The sequence below is a fragment of the Periophthalmus magnuspinnatus genome, chromosome 6 (assembly GCF_009829125.3).
Source record: "Periophthalmus magnuspinnatus isolate fPerMag1 chromosome 6, fPerMag1.2.pri, whole genome shotgun sequence".
NCBI lineage: Eukaryota > Metazoa > Chordata > Actinopteri > Gobiiformes > Gobiidae > Periophthalmus > Periophthalmus magnuspinnatus.
Window position 1 is genome coordinate 15467100 of NC_047131.1, and position 17615 is coordinate 15484714.

The 17615-nt window shown below is 37.2% G+C and overlaps 1 protein-coding gene across 2 annotated transcripts in view; it reads left to right on the plus strand.

The window, feature by feature from the left end:
* frmd4a (FERM domain containing 4A) overlaps positions 1–17615 on the plus strand; it is a 107743-nt gene that overhangs the window by 13363 nt on the left and 76765 nt on the right. Inside the window, exon 1 of one of the 2 annotated variants that reach the window (XM_055222727.1) lies at positions 4229–4399. The exons of the other annotated variant lie outside the window; for it this stretch is intronic. Within the exon in view, the coding sequence (XP_055078702.1) occupies positions 4229–4399 (171 nt within the window). Of the gene's footprint in view, positions 1–4228; positions 4400–17615 lie in introns of those variants that run through there. 2 annotated transcript variants of the gene reach the window in all.

Genomic DNA, 17615 nt, shown 5'->3' on the forward strand with positions numbered 1-17615 from the left:
ATAAAACAATCATTCCAATAAAGCTACAGTTTTCCAATATGGCATCTGCCCTCTATTCAATGCTCTAGTGCCCTGGCATCAAATGCTGTTGACCTATTTCCCTCAACCTCCGCTCACTCCTGCTCCTCCAGACTATTTCCTGCTCTGTCCCATCACATGCTCTAGTGAAGATCAGAAGCCAAAGAATGACAGGACCATCCACTAAAAAGATATACTGTCAAAGAAAATAAAATTGAAAAGTTTGGAATTTGAAAGAGAGTTTTATGTGAATTTTACTTTTATAAGCTTTTAACCAGTTGTAACAGGTTCCCTCATCAAAAACTCACCCAAGAGTTGTATTTTGATTCTTGCATGTTTGAGTAATCCTGAATTGTCCTGCATTTGAGGTGTTAGTGCTCAGAAAATCTTTGTTTTCACCTACCCCATGTTCACGCCCACTGTCTAGTTTTGTGTAAAAATGGGACAGAAATCTAAAAAACTGATGGAGCCAGCTTTGGAAAGTATTTACAGAGGAAATGATTTGACTGTTTTGTTATTTCAAATACTTCAAGTATTTCATTACTTGTATGTAGGGAAATCAAACTAAAACTAAAAAATAAGAAACATGATATTGCCTATAGTGTCTCCCCTTTAGCCATTTTAGATTTAAAAGGGGGTATTTTACTTCTGTGGGGTGTTAACTGCTAACACATAATGTATTTAAATCACCATGCTACCTTTTATTGTTTTGAAAATGCTATATTTTCCAAAAAGTTTTTTTAATAAGTTTCACTTTCGTTTTTGATGTTCTTGAGTTTCCTCTCCCTTTTCTGTCTGAACTAAGACACTCCCTGTTCAGAGCACTATCACAACACAATCAGGGCGCATCCCGATAGTGAAACTACAGCACATCACATCAGGTTTGTGAAGTTGTAGTGTACAGTTTTGTGTCATGCTTTTGTATAGTTATGGAGCATGTGGGAGCATGGATGACGCAGACTTGTGGGCTGAACATTGCACAGAATCTTACAGCTAACTGTTAAGAAGGTTTCGAATAGGGCCCAGGAGAGTGCTAAATTACTGAAAAATGCATGGATGGCATCTAAAACCTTTTTAGGCATATTTTTGGTGAGGGGATGTTGTAACAGAGAAAGAGAAAGCTAAAAAAAAAAAAAAAACAACAATATTTAGTTCAGTATGCCCTATTTAATATTAACATTTATAATGAACAAAATTCAAAATAATGATTTATGTAGGCCTATTATTTTAATACTGAATACCGTAAAATGTCTTTAACCTTGACATTTTGAAAAGATAACTCACCATCAGCTCTTCAACCTCAAAACCCACTTTGTACTGTCAAACACTTGATGTCCAGACCTATTTATACTGGCTAATATCTGCATGGAGAAAATTTATTTTTACACCCAGTCGTCGTGGCAACAAGTGACCAGCTGACACGGTCTGTTTACTTGATTGGACGAGAGTGACCTTTTCCCAGGATTCATAGCGGCTTTGCAAACACATTAGAGGCATGGGAACACGCAGAGTTTTACGGAATGCTAACAGCTAACATTTCTTCTCTCAAACGCGACAAATATTGACACTGCTCGTAAATTACAGTCTTGTGATATGGGATACATTCTGGAAAGAAAATAAAATAGTCTGTGAGAATGTTACAAATTCCACATGTCTATCGCAACATGCATCTTAGTGATATAGTGCTCTCCATAATTTTGGAATGCGCCATGTTAATGTAGCTAACTTTGAGTTGTAGTGTTGAGATTTTTTGACCCACAAACCAACTGACTTTAACTTAGACAGTTTTGAGACGAGAAAGACATTTTTCTGGCTGATTTATAACTAATAATAATTTAGTTTATTTAGTCGAAATGTCCTCACAATTTATGCATTTCACTTATTTAATGTAAAACTGCTATTGTTTGAAGTCCTCATTGGATTAATTTTTAACTATGAACTTGCCAAAAGTATAACAATGAATAAGACGACATTTTAAATAAATGAATTGTTGTTCCAGTTACTGTATTTAATAATTCATAACATTTATAACGCTGTAATTTGTTAACAATTGTAATTAGTTATTTAAAAACGCTGTACCTGATTTTCACTGTCAGAATGTTTTTTCCCCTCACAGTAATGCTTACAACTAGCATGCTAACCACGCATTTTTTGATTATCTATATAATATGTAAACCTCTTTATAATCATGCAGACAGTGGACAAATTTTGACCTCAGGAGCTGCTATATCTGTACTTTGGCAAGACAAATTTTGCTCAGACACATGGGAAAAATACCGATACAGCGCTTGAATTTAAAATGTGGCATAAATAGACTCATTTACTTATTTGTTTTACATCTGTTTTTGCTCATATTTCACAAGGGTACCGATATAAGTGAATTGAAATGTATTTGTTAGTAGTATCCATGTGCAAAAAGCAGATATGAAATATGAGAGCCTAACCCTGTCTGTGACTGGGGGTCAGAAGGTCAGAATCCTGCAGTCAGTTGGGTCAATAGGCAGGAAGACACTTACTGTACTCCAGACCTATTGAGTTCCTATCAATTTCTATTGGCAAACAGCACGCAGGTGGAATGGTTGAACGTGTAATATATATTTTGAACAGCGTATACTTCAAATAGCAACCAACTTACTCAATACAAGTTATATTTTTGAAGGCGATGTCATTTTATTGTGATGAAATGCAGGAGACATTGGCAGTGGAGTGCAGGCTGAAATCGTGAATGGGGAGGTCTCATTGGTGCACATGCATGAAAATTAGGCCAAGACAAAAGCAGAGAGCATTGTGAATCATAGTAGTACATTCATATTTAAACACAGTGTAATTAGCTGTGTGCATATTTAGTGCAGGAGTATTGTGCATGCTTAATGTGGTTGAAAATATAGTGAATTAAATGTGTAAATGTGCAAACTCCGAGTAGGCAGGAGCATTAGTAGAATCTGCATTAATATGGGTTGGCCAGATAAAGTAATAATAATAATAATGATAAAAGTAATTCTGATTTAAAAGCTTAAAATACAATAAGTATGTATGATATGATTTATTTTGGTTTCTTCACATAGACTGTGTATATAAATGGACATAGCTAACCTGCTAGCCGCTGCATTGCAAATAGGAAGTTATCATGGGCACGCTTTTGGCTTCATCGACTCTAGCTCCAATTCACGTTACAAAATCGGCATCCCGTCTGCGTAACTGCTGCAGTGAGCCTCGTCATTTTGGTCTTAAAATGTTCGTATTAACCCTCTCTACATGCTCCTGGTGTTTTTATTTCACTATTTGGTCATTAGATCAAGATATGATCATTAATAACAGAAAAATTAGATGCCTCCTTTAGCCGAGGTTGCTCCCCCTAGTGTTAGTAACAGGTTTGATTGGCACAGTTACTTTCAACAGTCTGACTGCAGATTGGTTCTTTGGTTGCTATGATATTCGTGGTCAGAACTTGACTCTAAATTCACCCCTATAACTTCATTTGCTGCTTCATTTTGCTGGACCTGAACGCTGTGGGTGACGTCACACTCACTTGATCCACTTCTTTATACAGTCTGTGCTTCTTCCTTGTTCATTGTGTGTAACCTGAAGCTGAAATGTCTTGCAGGGGGACACAACAACAGTCAGGCGAGATTTGAACCACTTACCCCCCAGAGCATGTATGAACCCTTAACCCACTGCACCACTGTTGAAGTGTCAAATTTAAACCCAAATTAAGATTTTTCTAGAAGTTTGACCTTCCTTCTGAATTCTAAAATCTGTTTAGACACATTTTCCCCAACTTTTTTTTTTCTCCTCATGATGACACAGACGCAGGTTGTCTGAGTTGTTAGTTCAATCCTCTCTTTGAAAATATGAGTCGGTCACTGTCTACCCCACCCTCTCCCTCCCCTTCGCCCTCCTTCTCTTCCTCTCTCCTTCTCTCCCTCCCTCTCTCATATCCCTTTTCAAACAACCACTAGCTCAGATCACCACCGAGACTACTGCTTGTGCAACCATATCTGCTTTTAGGAAAACCTTCGCTAACCTTTGCTTTGCTTGAATAACTTTTTAACTGGACAAAAACATTTTACATAGACTTGAAGAACCATCTCTTCTTAATTATTTCCTTTTGACACTTTGAGGATTGCAGTAGTCGTTATTGAGTCTCCTTGGATACCTGGATAACCTTACCGATGCATTTTTTCATAAGTAGACTCATTTGTTGTCAGTGATGGAGGCGATGCTGTTTGGGTTAGATGAGGTGGTGTGCACTCGACAGGGGCTCTTGTGGACCCTGACATCCACAGCTCTGAAGAGGCTGAGAGGCCCCTCCACCATGCACCTGCCGGGGCCCCTCAGCCTGCTGCACTACCACAGAGGGCTGACCCGGCCTATATACCAGGTATGTATTCAATATATAGCTTCAGTATGGACAGTAGACAGGTGGATAGAAATATGGGAGTTTTATTTTTTTTTCAGGTGCCAGAAACTGTTTGAATATTTTTATTTTTTTTTTCCTTCTGCTAGTGATTTATCTTATTTTATCTGTATTTGTAATATGTCTATTTCTGAGTTGGAAGTTGTACAACCAGACACAATAAAAAGGAAAGATATCTGCTATTGTTTTTCCAGAACTTGTTGCTCAGTAGCATGTGATAATGTGCTGTTTTGATGACTATTGTTGACCCTTTTTACATTAGTTTGCAAGTTCGCACTGGGCAGTAGTTTTCAATGTGGCTGTGTTGAAATACTCTGCTATATAACCATTTTGCATGTTAATTTTGATAAAGGTTTTTACACTGTGCTCTTCCCAGTTACCTTTAGAGATGTATAGGGCATTGATTTGTGAACATATGGGTGGATTTGATAGTTAGATGCAATATAAACCTATGATATTAACACAATAACAAGCTATTTTTTATTTGTTTTGGTAGCCTATGTCATGTTCCCAACTAGCCTAAAACATTAAAATCATTGTGAATTCATATAAATTCTGTTGTTGATCGAAGTCTAATTACTCTTAAATGACTATACTCGTCTTTACTGTGTGTTTTCTAGCAGTGATTCAGCAGAAATGGTTTCTCAGTATGCTCTCTCTCTGTTTGTCCTCATACTCTGCTCTTTCATAGACTCATTGGTATTCAGTGCAAGTGTGTGGAGCCCTGTGTGCAGCTGGACAAGCCATTCTCCCCAAATTCACCGCTCTACCGAGACCTACTAGTGAATCAAATTTTAAAGTGACGATTATTGTGAAAGGAAACACTATGATTTTATGATTATTCATGTTTATTGACCTTATGACCAAACAAATATGAAATCCTTAATAGAGCTGCACTGATACCGATACTGGTATGGAATATATCAGTGCAGATCCAGGAAGATTTGTTGGATCAGGTGTTAATTTTACGATATTGATGCAGTCTTTTATTAGATTTGTTAATACCATTTACTGCCAAAATGTTGTCCTAGAACATTTATATTTAAACCGTTACTTCCTGGATAAATAACACAACTGAATCAATTCTGTAGTAAGTTAACTGTGTTTTGATGGAAATATACTGCCTTCTTCAGTCCCTATGCCAGTATCAGTTAATATCAGATACTGACAGATATCAAAGGTATCAATATCGGTGTCAGAACTGGAAAAAGCTGGATTGGTGCATCCTTAAGTCACTTTCATTCAAATTGTCTAATAGATCACCATTTCTCTATGTATCCAGCTTCATGAAATCAAACTTTAAGAATGATAAAGTCAACTTAAAGGTGTACTATGCAACTTTTCTCGTGGGAGTCTGTCACCTGCTTGTTTGCATGGAGATGTTATGGCTTTGCTCAGAATGTCCCGCAGTCTGGCCTTGAACTTCTCTGCCTAGGCCTGTCACGATAACACATTTTCAAGTTTTAAGTAAATATATAGGATAAACGATAATATTGAAAGTTATACAACTGACACAGTAACCCAAGAGCAGATTTTAACCATAAAAAAACTATTCTAAATCTACAATATTGCTCAAATGATCTGATATGATCTGCAATAAATAAATAGATTAAAATAAGTAAAAATGATAAATAAAAATAAACTAAATTTCCCAGTAGTGCAAAGAAAATGTACACACAATGAATACTGACCCCCAAAAAATATTGTTCCAGCTTTCATATATGGAACGATAAGTCGATATAGTAATTGTTGGGCCTTTCTCCATCATACTGTAAGCAGGGCTGCCTCTCCACAGATTTGACCTGAAACATGGCCTGGTGGTCTCATATAGTGACCATTGAGATAGAAAATTTGAATGCCATACGTGAAACAACAACAAAGCAAAAATATCTCACAAACCATCCAGCCTTTAATGTGATAGAAATAACAGATAAAAAGCACTTTAAATTTAGACATGTCCTAACTCAAACATGCACAATAGGTACAAGCGTCCAGCTAAGACAGTCCTGACCAACCTAGCAACAAGACAAGTGGGATGGGTCCCCAGGGGCAGCACTGAGGCACTCATTGCTCCTGATGAGGTGCCCCAGTTTCATTGAAGGATGGGTCAAATGCAGAGACAAATTACCTTACAGGACAATAAATGAACCGTTACCTTTTTTAAGTTGCATTGAAATGACTTATTTCTGCTTCTTAAATTACCACAATCATTTTTTATTTTTTTTTATTCTCACGATTATACTGTAAATGATTAATACAGTATGTAACTTTCTGGAGATGGCTTTTCACCTGCACGATCCCATGAACACAGAAGGTTAAAACTAGGCCTGTCACAATAATAATAAAAAAAATACTGTACTAAATTATACAACTGACACAATAACCCAAAAGCAGATTTATTCCAAACAATACAAAAATACAACACTACAGTAATTAGTATCTATAACGAGTCATAGAAGTTCTCAAAATATTATCATATTAATAAAAAAGTTACCGAAAATGTTTCACTAGTGTAAAGAAATGTGCACACGAAAATATTGACCCCAAAAAATGATTGTCCATCTATCGATATAGTAATTATCATGACAGAGCTAGTTAAAACCATACTTCTGAACATTTTAGAGGGACACAGATTTATAAAAACTGCTTATATTTTATTCTATTGTTACATATTGTGTCTTTAACCAAATGGTCTTACATTCCTATCCATAACTACATTGCATTGGAGACAGTGGAGGATATAGGCCGTATAATTGGATAGCAGCATGTATCTTTTCCTGTCTTTCTCTGGCCTCTCGGTCCTCAGGAGGAGAATGTTGTTGTTACTTTTGTCTTGGAAAGACTGGAGCTGCCATGTTCCTGGTGAGAGCATCCTCAAACAGAGCTATAGGACAATCAGAGGAAATGGCAATAATCCCAGCTCAGGGCAGGGCAGTCTCCATAGGATCAGACTGACAAACTTACGACTGCTACGCCATTATGTTTTTCTATTTGGGAGAAGAATGGGCGTCTATGGAGCCTTGACAAAGAATAGTGTGTATTTGAAATTGTCCATAGAATAGAAAACCCTTCTTTTTTATTTCTACGGTGCTGTACCTGATTTTTACTGTTTTAAAAATGTTTAAAAAACAGAACTAATTCATTTTAAATGGTTTGCAATGGTCCAAAGTTATTCTTCACACACCTTATGCATTCTGAGCATTGTAATTTGCAGTGATGGATTTTACCATGACCGTAAAGCTAAGAACAACTAGCATGCTAATGTGCACGCCCCGATGCTTGTACACACCTTTCTTATTTTGACCTCAAGAGTTGCTTATACAGTATATCTGTACAGGGGCACTGGCTGTAAAGAGGAATATAAGAATCCATATTGCTTTCAAATTGATACAACTCTTACATTTCTTTTTATCTTATATATCTTAAAGGTGCACTGTGTAACTTTTCTTGCCCCGCCACCTGCTTGCCTGGATGAAGATGTTGATTAGTGATAGGAATCTTGCCTTGGTTTAGTCTCAGTGTGTCCTTTATGTTAACAAATATGATGTATGTGAGCTATGTGTGGATGCTTTAAATTATGGATGGAATTTTCACTAAAGTGTTGCTAAGAAACAGACTGGGGTATGCATCTATTTGCTATGGAGAGCCAGTTGGACCTGTCTTTTCCCATAGAACAGCTTGCGGCCTATAGCTCCACCTGTCCAGTCAGAGTGGTACAGCTCAAACGTATGTAACTCAGTAGTACTCTCACAGTTCATCAAGAAAACTTACTTGTACCAGTTTTGAGCTCCAAAATTTTTCATTTTCAAGTCAATGCTCAGAAATGGAATTTTAAAAATCTCCACTCAATAATAGGAGTAGTATTTCGAATATTGTGTTTTTCTAGTAAAAACTAATCAAAAAGTTAGTTAATAATATTTTTTAGTATGTAAACATTTGCACTTTTAAAATAGCAGTAGTCATAGTGGTACAAATACTTTTTTTTCCTTGACAATCAATTTTTTTTTTTTCCTTGGAATAAAGTAACACATGGTTTTCAGTACATATATATATATATATATATATATATATATATATATATATATATATATATATATATATATATATATATATATATAATAAAATCAGCTTTGAGACCACTGTGTGCTGTGTACTGCATAACTGATGTTAGGAAATGTGTTAGGAAGGTGAATAACATCATTGGTAGAGTGGTCAAATCCACTGATCACTGGCTGGCAGTTCGATTCCAACTCCCACAGGTGAATGCTGTTATTGTGTCCTTGGGCAAGACACTTAACCCACCTCGCCTCTAGTGTCTGTGTACACTAGTGTATGAGTGTGTGTGTGAATGGGTGAGTGGTTGTGAATGGGTGAGTGGTTCCTTGATGTAAAGTGCTTTGAGTGCCTTGAATAAAATAAAAATGTGACCATTTACCATTTTTTACAACAGCACCTCTAAGATACCTTGTTGCTTATTCATCAAATACCAGTCAGCTATCTGTGAATTACATAGTAGAGCCCTGGTTATAACACACTCTTTTCCCATTTTTGTTTTATTTACAAGTTTAAAACAAAATTTTCTAAAAAAAAAAAAAAAAAAATCATCACACATAGCATAAACTTGACAGACATTTTTGCTTTCTCCCCACAGACTAGACATATGACAGACTGATATATGACAGGATACTTGCAGAGCACATTACCAAGCTGCTTTACATTCCTCTCATCCACTTTTAATGGGAGGAAATCCTGGAGAAGCACAGCGGAGGCCCCGACGTAGCCGCTAATGCTAACACAGCTGCCTCTCCAAGTGTTTACCTGTCTCACTCAGCACGCACGCATTGGAAGTGACAGCTTATTAAATCTGAATCCATCCTCTGCCTTGTACATAATTTCAGAGTCGACGAGATAAACAGTCTGTCTAAGTAGAGCGAGTTTGTTTACCACTGAAACATTCACGATACAAGATGAGAGTAGAGCCAAAGGGGATCAGACGTTTCAAGCTAACATCTTTTAGCGAGATGTGTCACGGTGGGTTTGTACTGCTAATGCTTACGTGCAGGTGAGACAAAAAACTTTACACTTTAAAGGTCCCATATTATGCTAAACTGACTCTTGTGAGCTTTAAGCCATTTTAGAATGTTGTTAGCTCATCAAAAACATACCTGGAGTTGTGTTTTGTTTCATTCACACTGCTACCTTTTACCTTTTGTTTAGAAGACATTGGCAATTCCATGACTGAAATTATCTAAAAGGTTCTAGTCAAGATGTATGGAGTTTAAAAACCCAGAGTACTTCCTGTATTACCACATGACATCACAAGGTGGAACAGAGCGTTTTGAGATTTTCTGTTTTGAGATAAGTCAGCCTATATGCCGGGTTTGTGAGTTAAAGAGAAAACAGTGAAATTTGGGCCTTTAATACAGTCTACTGTTTTTAATATTTGAAACTACATAGTAAAGGAACCTGGAAACTTACTGTTTTGAGGTGAGAGTTCTTACCACTTGGCATTGTGCAGCAAACAAGAAAAACGCAATAAAACACTTTTAAAATGAGTAGTATAAAACTGAGCTAGGATTTAAGTCGCTCACAATGTTTTTTGGTAAAGATTTTGACCCTTAAAGATTTTTTTGGATTGGGGGGGTTATTGATCAAAAACACTTTGGAAAACATGCATCATGATTATTCTATCTAATTGTGAGTGGGGTCACCTCTCCACAGATCTGACGGTTAAAAAGCAATAACATCTCTATGTAGACAAGCAGATGATGTCTCACATTTATTCACACAGTAACCTCTAAAAAGTTCAATATATAATTTAGTTTTCAGTGTTCTATAATATGGCATTAAACACATCTATGTCCATGGCAACAAGCAGGTGGCATGTTAGGGATCAGATCTGTGGAGAGGCAAACTCAATCACAGTAAGAATGCATGCTTTCAAGGTATTTTTGAGCAATAAAAACGCCGGCAGTTGAATAAATGCAAGATAGACAAGTTTAATACTATATCATGAAACAATCCAGGCAAAGTGATTTCCATGGAGACAAGCAGGTGGCAGACATTCCATCAGAAAGTTACTTAGTGCAGCTTTAACATATACTTTAGCAAGATTTGTGCGGTAATAGTAATCATATTTGAGTACTTCTTCTACTTGTACAAACAATACAGTGCAAATGTAGTCAACTTTATCTGGTTTGTGGACCTTCTACTACATGTACTTTTTCCTTCGACATGGAGCTATTTCAAGCAATCAGACCTTGCTGTTCCTGGAAACATTCCATTATTTTCCATATTGGCTCCAGGATATATTTTGGGCATTGTCCAGACTAGGTATTCCACTAAATCCGTCTCACTCACAGCCGTCTGAACTCTTGACTTCCTACTTGAGTATTTTGATTGCGATCCTTGTGTTGGCAGCCATCTTTGTTCCCGTTGCCAGAGTCTGGATTTAAAACTCTTTCCCATGAACTGTAAGCGAGTGCATTAGCAATGGGAGGGGAGAGAGGGAGCAGTGGACCTCTAGTTTTTTTCCATTGTTTATTGTAGTAGTCATTTTTATTTTCTGAACTTGCTACAGGCATGTTTGGCTTTGGTATTAGCAGGCTGGGTTTTATTGGTAGTGGCTGTTAGCTTCATCTCCCATGGGACTGATTTGCATGAACATTTCCACGCTATAATTCCCAGGTTTGTGGAATGTGCAAAAAAATGTACATGTAGTAAAGGCAGCCAGTAATTTTGGTGAGTTTAAGATGCTATCAGTTTCTGCTGTCTTAAAAAAATGAACAGAACTTGTTCATCTTAAATAGTTTGAAATGATCTAAAATTGTTTACCATAGGCATTCTATTCAAAAAAATGATTTCTCGTGATGAGTTTATGAGCACTCTTCACAACGTTCAGAGACCAGAGTAGAGTTTACTGTGACTGTAAAGTTGCCAACAGTTAGTATGCTAACAGCGCACTTCCTGATTGTCGGACAAGAAAATGCTGTATAACTAGATGCAGACAGAGCAGTCTTATTTTGACCTCAGGAGCTGCTTATTCAATGTATCTGTACTGGGACAAGATCAATTTGCTCAAATACATGGAAAAAAAAAATATAATATAACATTAAAATCACACCAATAACACCAATACAAAAAGAATTCAAAAAATATTTTAGATTTATTTTTTGCAGTGTAAGTAAAAAGACAGAGAGAGACAGAGAGAGAAAGAGAGAACAGGAAAGAGGAGGTCAGGTCTCTTGAGTCGGAATTTGAAAGAAAAGTTTGTGTAAAATTACAGCTGTGGGAACTGACCAAGCCGCCAGATGTGAGGGAAAGATTTAAATGGGCAAATTATGTGGAATTTACTTTTTTTTTTAACTTTCTTTTGTTCTTATCAATTTTCATCAGAGAGCTTTGTGGCAAATCAGTGGACTAGGGAGCTGGCAGATTTCTGTTATATTTAACCTTGTCAAATTAGTATTGGCATAATTTGTAAATGCTTATCTGCTCTACTCAAATGTCCACATAGAAAATGGTATAGAATCGAAGTTTTTATCCAAGTAGGGCTGCATGATTTCGGAGAAGAAGTTTCTTCTAAAATAAAGTTTCAGTAGTCTTTGCGATTTATTAATTCCACTTACTGAAATAGCTATAGAAAAATATCCGATTTGACTTTATTATTTCACAATTTTATTTAATGCAATAACTGGCCATTTTGGAGTGTTCTGAGTAAGCCTCTGAACCAGAAAAGACACAAAAATAACCATTATTGCTAAATCCCTAGCACCTGATACAGTGACATGGACATTATTTCCACTTTTTTGCTCAAATTGGCTTCATTTGATCATGTTTGGTTTACCGCAGTATCTTTTCAAGAGCAAAAGTGTGCCACAACCATAGTCTGTATAAAGAAGTGGAATAAGTGTGACGTCACCCATAGCGTTCAGCTCCAGTCAAATGAAGCTCATTAAGGCTAGCAGCTATAGGGACAGGTTTGGAGCCAAGTTTCATATTTGGAATTCCGACCGCTAGTATCATAGCAACCAAAGAGACAATCCAGGGTGAGGCTATTGAAGGTAACGCCCCTTCCCGGCCGCACCGCTAGTGTAGCAGGGAGGGGGCACTTAGCAATGCTGTCAATCAGACCTGTTGCTAACAGTAGAAGGAGTGACCTCATGTGAAGAAGTCACCTGATTTGTCTTTCATTAATGCTCATATCTTGATTAAAAATAGCAAAATAAAAACACCAGGATCATCTAGAGTGGGTTAATTCGAACATTTTAAGACCAAAATGACGAGGTTCACTGCAGCAGTCACAGAGAGAGGAGTGACAATTTTTCATTGTAAAGTGAATTGGAGCCAGAAGCACATAAATGGACATAACTAGCACATTAGTCCATTTACATATACAGTCTATGGCCAAGACTTAAGAAAGGTTGAAAAACATTGTTCTAAACTAATTCCACAAGCTTGAATGTTGAATGAAAGTTTGTCATTGCATTTTTGTCACCAATTTCAACATATTCCACTATTGAAGCCATAAAGCTTTTCAAACATATTCAACCTCATCAGACATGTTCCAGTAAGCTTCTTAGCTCATGCCGAATCCCATTTCTCTGCTAATGAGAAAATATTGCATATCCCGGCTGTTGATGGGAGGCTAGTCACTTGATTAATGGCAGCATGCTCAGGGGGATTATCATGTTTATATCCCTACAGACTCATACTTTCTCAATAAAAACATTGAAAAAATACAGCAAACTAGCAGAAAATGTAAATATCCATAACATTTTACTTTATATCTTTTTTTTTAATGCCTGGATTAGTCATCCGACACCCTCTGCTGGCAACACCGAGTACTGCTTTTTAAAAAGACAAATTGGCAGCATGGCTGATTTGACACTTAAAGTACAATGGAGTATGAAACACATAACAGTGCTTTCTGGTTTCAAAATACAATCTTTAAACCAATTATTTTTGAATAAAATAACCTTGCAGAATGGGATTACTTACACATTTAAATTTATGGCGGTATTGTGTATAATTTGTGGTGGAGGTTTTGCCATTTGCATGTCTCCATGGATGTTATGAAGCAAAATGTGTCTTATATAGATATATTGTATAAGCAGCTCTCAAGATCAAAATGTGTTGTATCTGATTATAAAGTGTTTTCATGTCCGACAATCAGGAAGTTTGTGTTAGCATGCTAGTTGTTGTCAGCTTTACCATTGCAGCAAAACTCCGCTCTGGTCTCTGAGAGTTGAGAAATGCACTTTTAAACTTATCACAGTGAATAATTACGATGTTTGGAATGCATAAAGTAAATGAAGAATAACTTTAAACCACTACAAGATGCTGTTTTTCAGGTTTTTAAGACTGTAAAAATTAGGTGCAGTGTCTGTAATGCCATATTGTGAAACATTCCAGGCAAAGCATTATCTCCATTGAGACAAGCAGCTGGAAGATCCTCCACTCATAGGCCTGGCAAGATCAGATTGTATTTGGGGTTTCTATCTCCGATTATCAGGATGTGATTGAGGTCGGTAAATCTCGTTGTTCTGCTATAAATCCATTTGCGTGTGTCCAAAGTCGAAGCCCGTGGTGGTGGTCCTCTGGTATTGAGGGACAGATAGGCCTAAGTGTGGCATTATGCTGCTGGAGGGAGGGGCTTACAATGTTTTAAATTCAGGGGTTAGGTCGGCATATAGAATGGTAATCCGGCCAGATTAGGATGGCGATCCCGGGGAATCTCTGTGGAAATCCTGATCAGGCCTGTTACATGGTGTGTTTGTGTGGGGATTATGAAGCCAAGATGGACTGAGCACATGTGTTTAAAGAGGAGGGGTTTAAAGTGGGGACTAATGTGGAAGAATTACATTTCGATTTGATCTGTAGGTCAGTGTTTTCCTATGAGATCTAATAATTAAAGGGCCTGTACCTGATTTTTATTTCTTCTAATTCAAGATAACACCTTAACATACTCATATATAAATACTATGCAATGTGGAAAATGGTAAAAATCTTTTAAATGGTAATAGTCATCAAAATGTCATCTATAACAGAAACCTGAAACCCATGAATGCATTTTAAAACACTTTCGATGAACTATAAAGACACAGCTACACAGGACAGACATTTTCACAATTTTCAGTTTCAGTCAGAGATGCCGTTGGATGAGGACCACATGGAAACAACTGCAGTATCTGTTCCTATCCCAGACAGTTGTTTCTCTGTTATGGTTCTACATCAGACTGAGAAAAGGGACTAAGTTGGCAGAGCTAACAGTTCATTCTGAAATGTTTTCTTCGCTCATGGTTCACAGTCCTTTAATGGCCCTTTAAAGACACCGTACCAGATTTTTACCATCTGAAAATGTGAAAAACAGAACTAGGTCATCATAAACAGTTTGCAGTGGTCAAAATTCATTCCTCACTTTCCTAATGCATTCCTGGCATCCAAATTATTCATGAGTTTATGAGTTTATAAGCACTTTTTACAGGTCCTGGAGGCCATAGAAAATGGTTTTGCTGTTATGGTAATGCTAACTATAACTAGCATGCTCCTGTATCACTGAGGATAAAAACGCAGATAATTTCAGCTACATTTTAAAGTGAATGTTTTTTTTATAGTTTCTTGACTGAAACTGTAAAATTGTGCCTTACCTCATGTGTAACTTTAGCAGCTGATTGATCTGCGTTCTCTGTACCAAGGCAGGCTTTCAGTCTCCCAGTTTTGGTTTTCGGGCTCTCCTTGGGGCCAAATGGCTAAATGGAGGACATTCAATACCTCTCCTGTCGGGATTCCCTTCTGACTCACATACACACGAATGGAGAGAGTGAGGGATAAAGAACGGAGAGAGAGAGGGGAAAGAAGGAGGCGCGACCACAGAGCTGCCAGAGGGCTCTCCCTGCAGTCAGCTGGATCGGTTTTCATAAGTGGAAGATTTATGTGGGGAGTTAAATTCAGTTGAAAGTAACACACACCCTTTTTCAGATTTGTAAAAGAGGAGGTTCTTTTCAAAACAGATTCACATCAGCACTAAACAAGGACTACATGAAAATTAAGCCAGGGCTAAAACCAGTTATAAACCAGGACTAAACCTCACTAGAGCTGACTGAAAAATGTGGAGTGGAGAAATTTAATACGGCTCTCTTAAAAACGTAGTGGATGCATAAATTAGGAACGTTAATTAGCAAGCTGCTAAAGTGTAAAAAGTGTAAAAAGTAATCAACTTTCCATTTCAGTTTAACTACCAAATATGTATGACTTCATTATTCCAACTCTATTCAAAAAGCAATTCAGAAAATGTAATTTTTTGACAGTTTAAAGGGCCCATATTACGCTATTTTCAGATCTATGTTCAAATGTTGTTATCTCATCACGAACAGACCTGGAGTTGTGTTTTGTTTCATTCACACATGTTTAACACACAAACCCTGCTTCTTTTCTCAATCAGAAAACACTTGGTTCCACCTTGTGATGTCACGTGGTAATACAGGAAGTGCTCCACTGTATTTTTAAACTCCATACACCTTCACTAGAATCATTTGGATGATTTCAGCTCTGAATTGTCAATCTCTACTGATCTAAAGGTAAACGGTAGCTTTTAACCTAAAAACTACCACTAGATGACATCACAAGGTTGAACAGAGCATTTTGAGCTTTGGAGATGTAGACAGACTAATAATAAAGGATTACTGAAATATTTGAATGAAACAAAACACAAGTCCGGGTATGTTTTTGAGGAGTTGGCAGCGTTACAACATGGCTTAAAGCTCACAAGAATATTCTGGGATTGATTCTACAGTAACTTAGATTAGTCTGCTTTAGTGCTACAACAAATTCATTTTTTTATGTTTAAAAAAATGACAATTATTCTTTCTTTTTGGCCATAAAGATGAGATTTTTACGATTTTAGATAAAGCTAAAGTGAAGCTGCTTCAGGACATACAGTTGGAGCACATTTACTTTGAGTCACTACAGTTGATTCAGTCATAGTCCTGCTTTATAATGACATCAAACGTGTATATACCTTATCCAGCCTCCTTCCGTTCATCTTTGTTCATTGCTCACAGTGGAAGTAGTGTTTTTGTTTGCTCCCCTTCCTCTCCCAGTGGGACTGCATGGAAAGCCTCTTACGTCACCTGATCTGCCGTAGCCCGAGGGGGAGGAAGAGGGGGTACGTGGTGGGGGGGCTTTAAAGTCTTTGTTAAAACAGCCTCATGTGGTCTTTATAAAGCTACAGGAGTCCCTTGTTGCATGAATCATCGCACTCTTCGCCTTATTTTCTTTAGGGGGCATATATTTCTACCAGTAATTTTTTAAAGGAAGTGTATGTAAGATTTTTATTTTAAATTAACATGACCTAGCTGGGTCCCCAGATATGAGGTAAACTTGTTCAAATCAAATTTTGCTGGGTTTCAGATGGCATCACAACATTCCGTAGACTAATAATATTTAATACAGATTTGGCGCAGCTAACATGAATATTGTTAAGTAGCAGATTTTTGTTGTAACGTAGCGAGTTTTTGAGTCAAGTCCTAATTCCAAATAATCAGGTTCAATATTTGTGAATTTATCTTTTGGATATTTAACCGCAAAGTTAAATGTAATCAATAGGGAATTCTGTCTCCTGTCCAGTTGGTTTAAATCTTAAATGACTCTCTCCGACCTGAAGCATCACTACCTAAACCTAAGCACCTGCAGCCAATCATTAATCAGTGCTAGTGCAGCCTCTGCAGCTCAATGAGTGAATTCTGGAGGTTTTGAGCTTTCACATGAGGCATGGCCTGTCCATATATTGACAAAAGCATGTCCTTTATAAACAGGCTAAAGCGCTGGCAACCCAGGTTCATTTCTCATTGTATTACCTTTTTAAAAACAGTAAGAGTGCAGGTTACATACAGTTCAACTATTTAAATTAGTTGGCATGCTAATGTGTTTTACAGTATTTTACCGTAACTGGGAGAACAGTAGGTGACAGCAAATGACAGGATCTTGAAGTTACCATGGCAACTTTTGTTTGCTTGTTAGAGTTGAGGACATGGGGAGGGGGCAGCAGTACAGGCACGTTTAAACCATCTTTGTGACCCTCAATAATGGAGATTTTAAAAGGCTAAGAAAACGTGAGTGCTTTGGATGGTGTATTATTTATTATGTAAATGGGTTCTGGCAGTGCTCCTGTAAAAGCTGC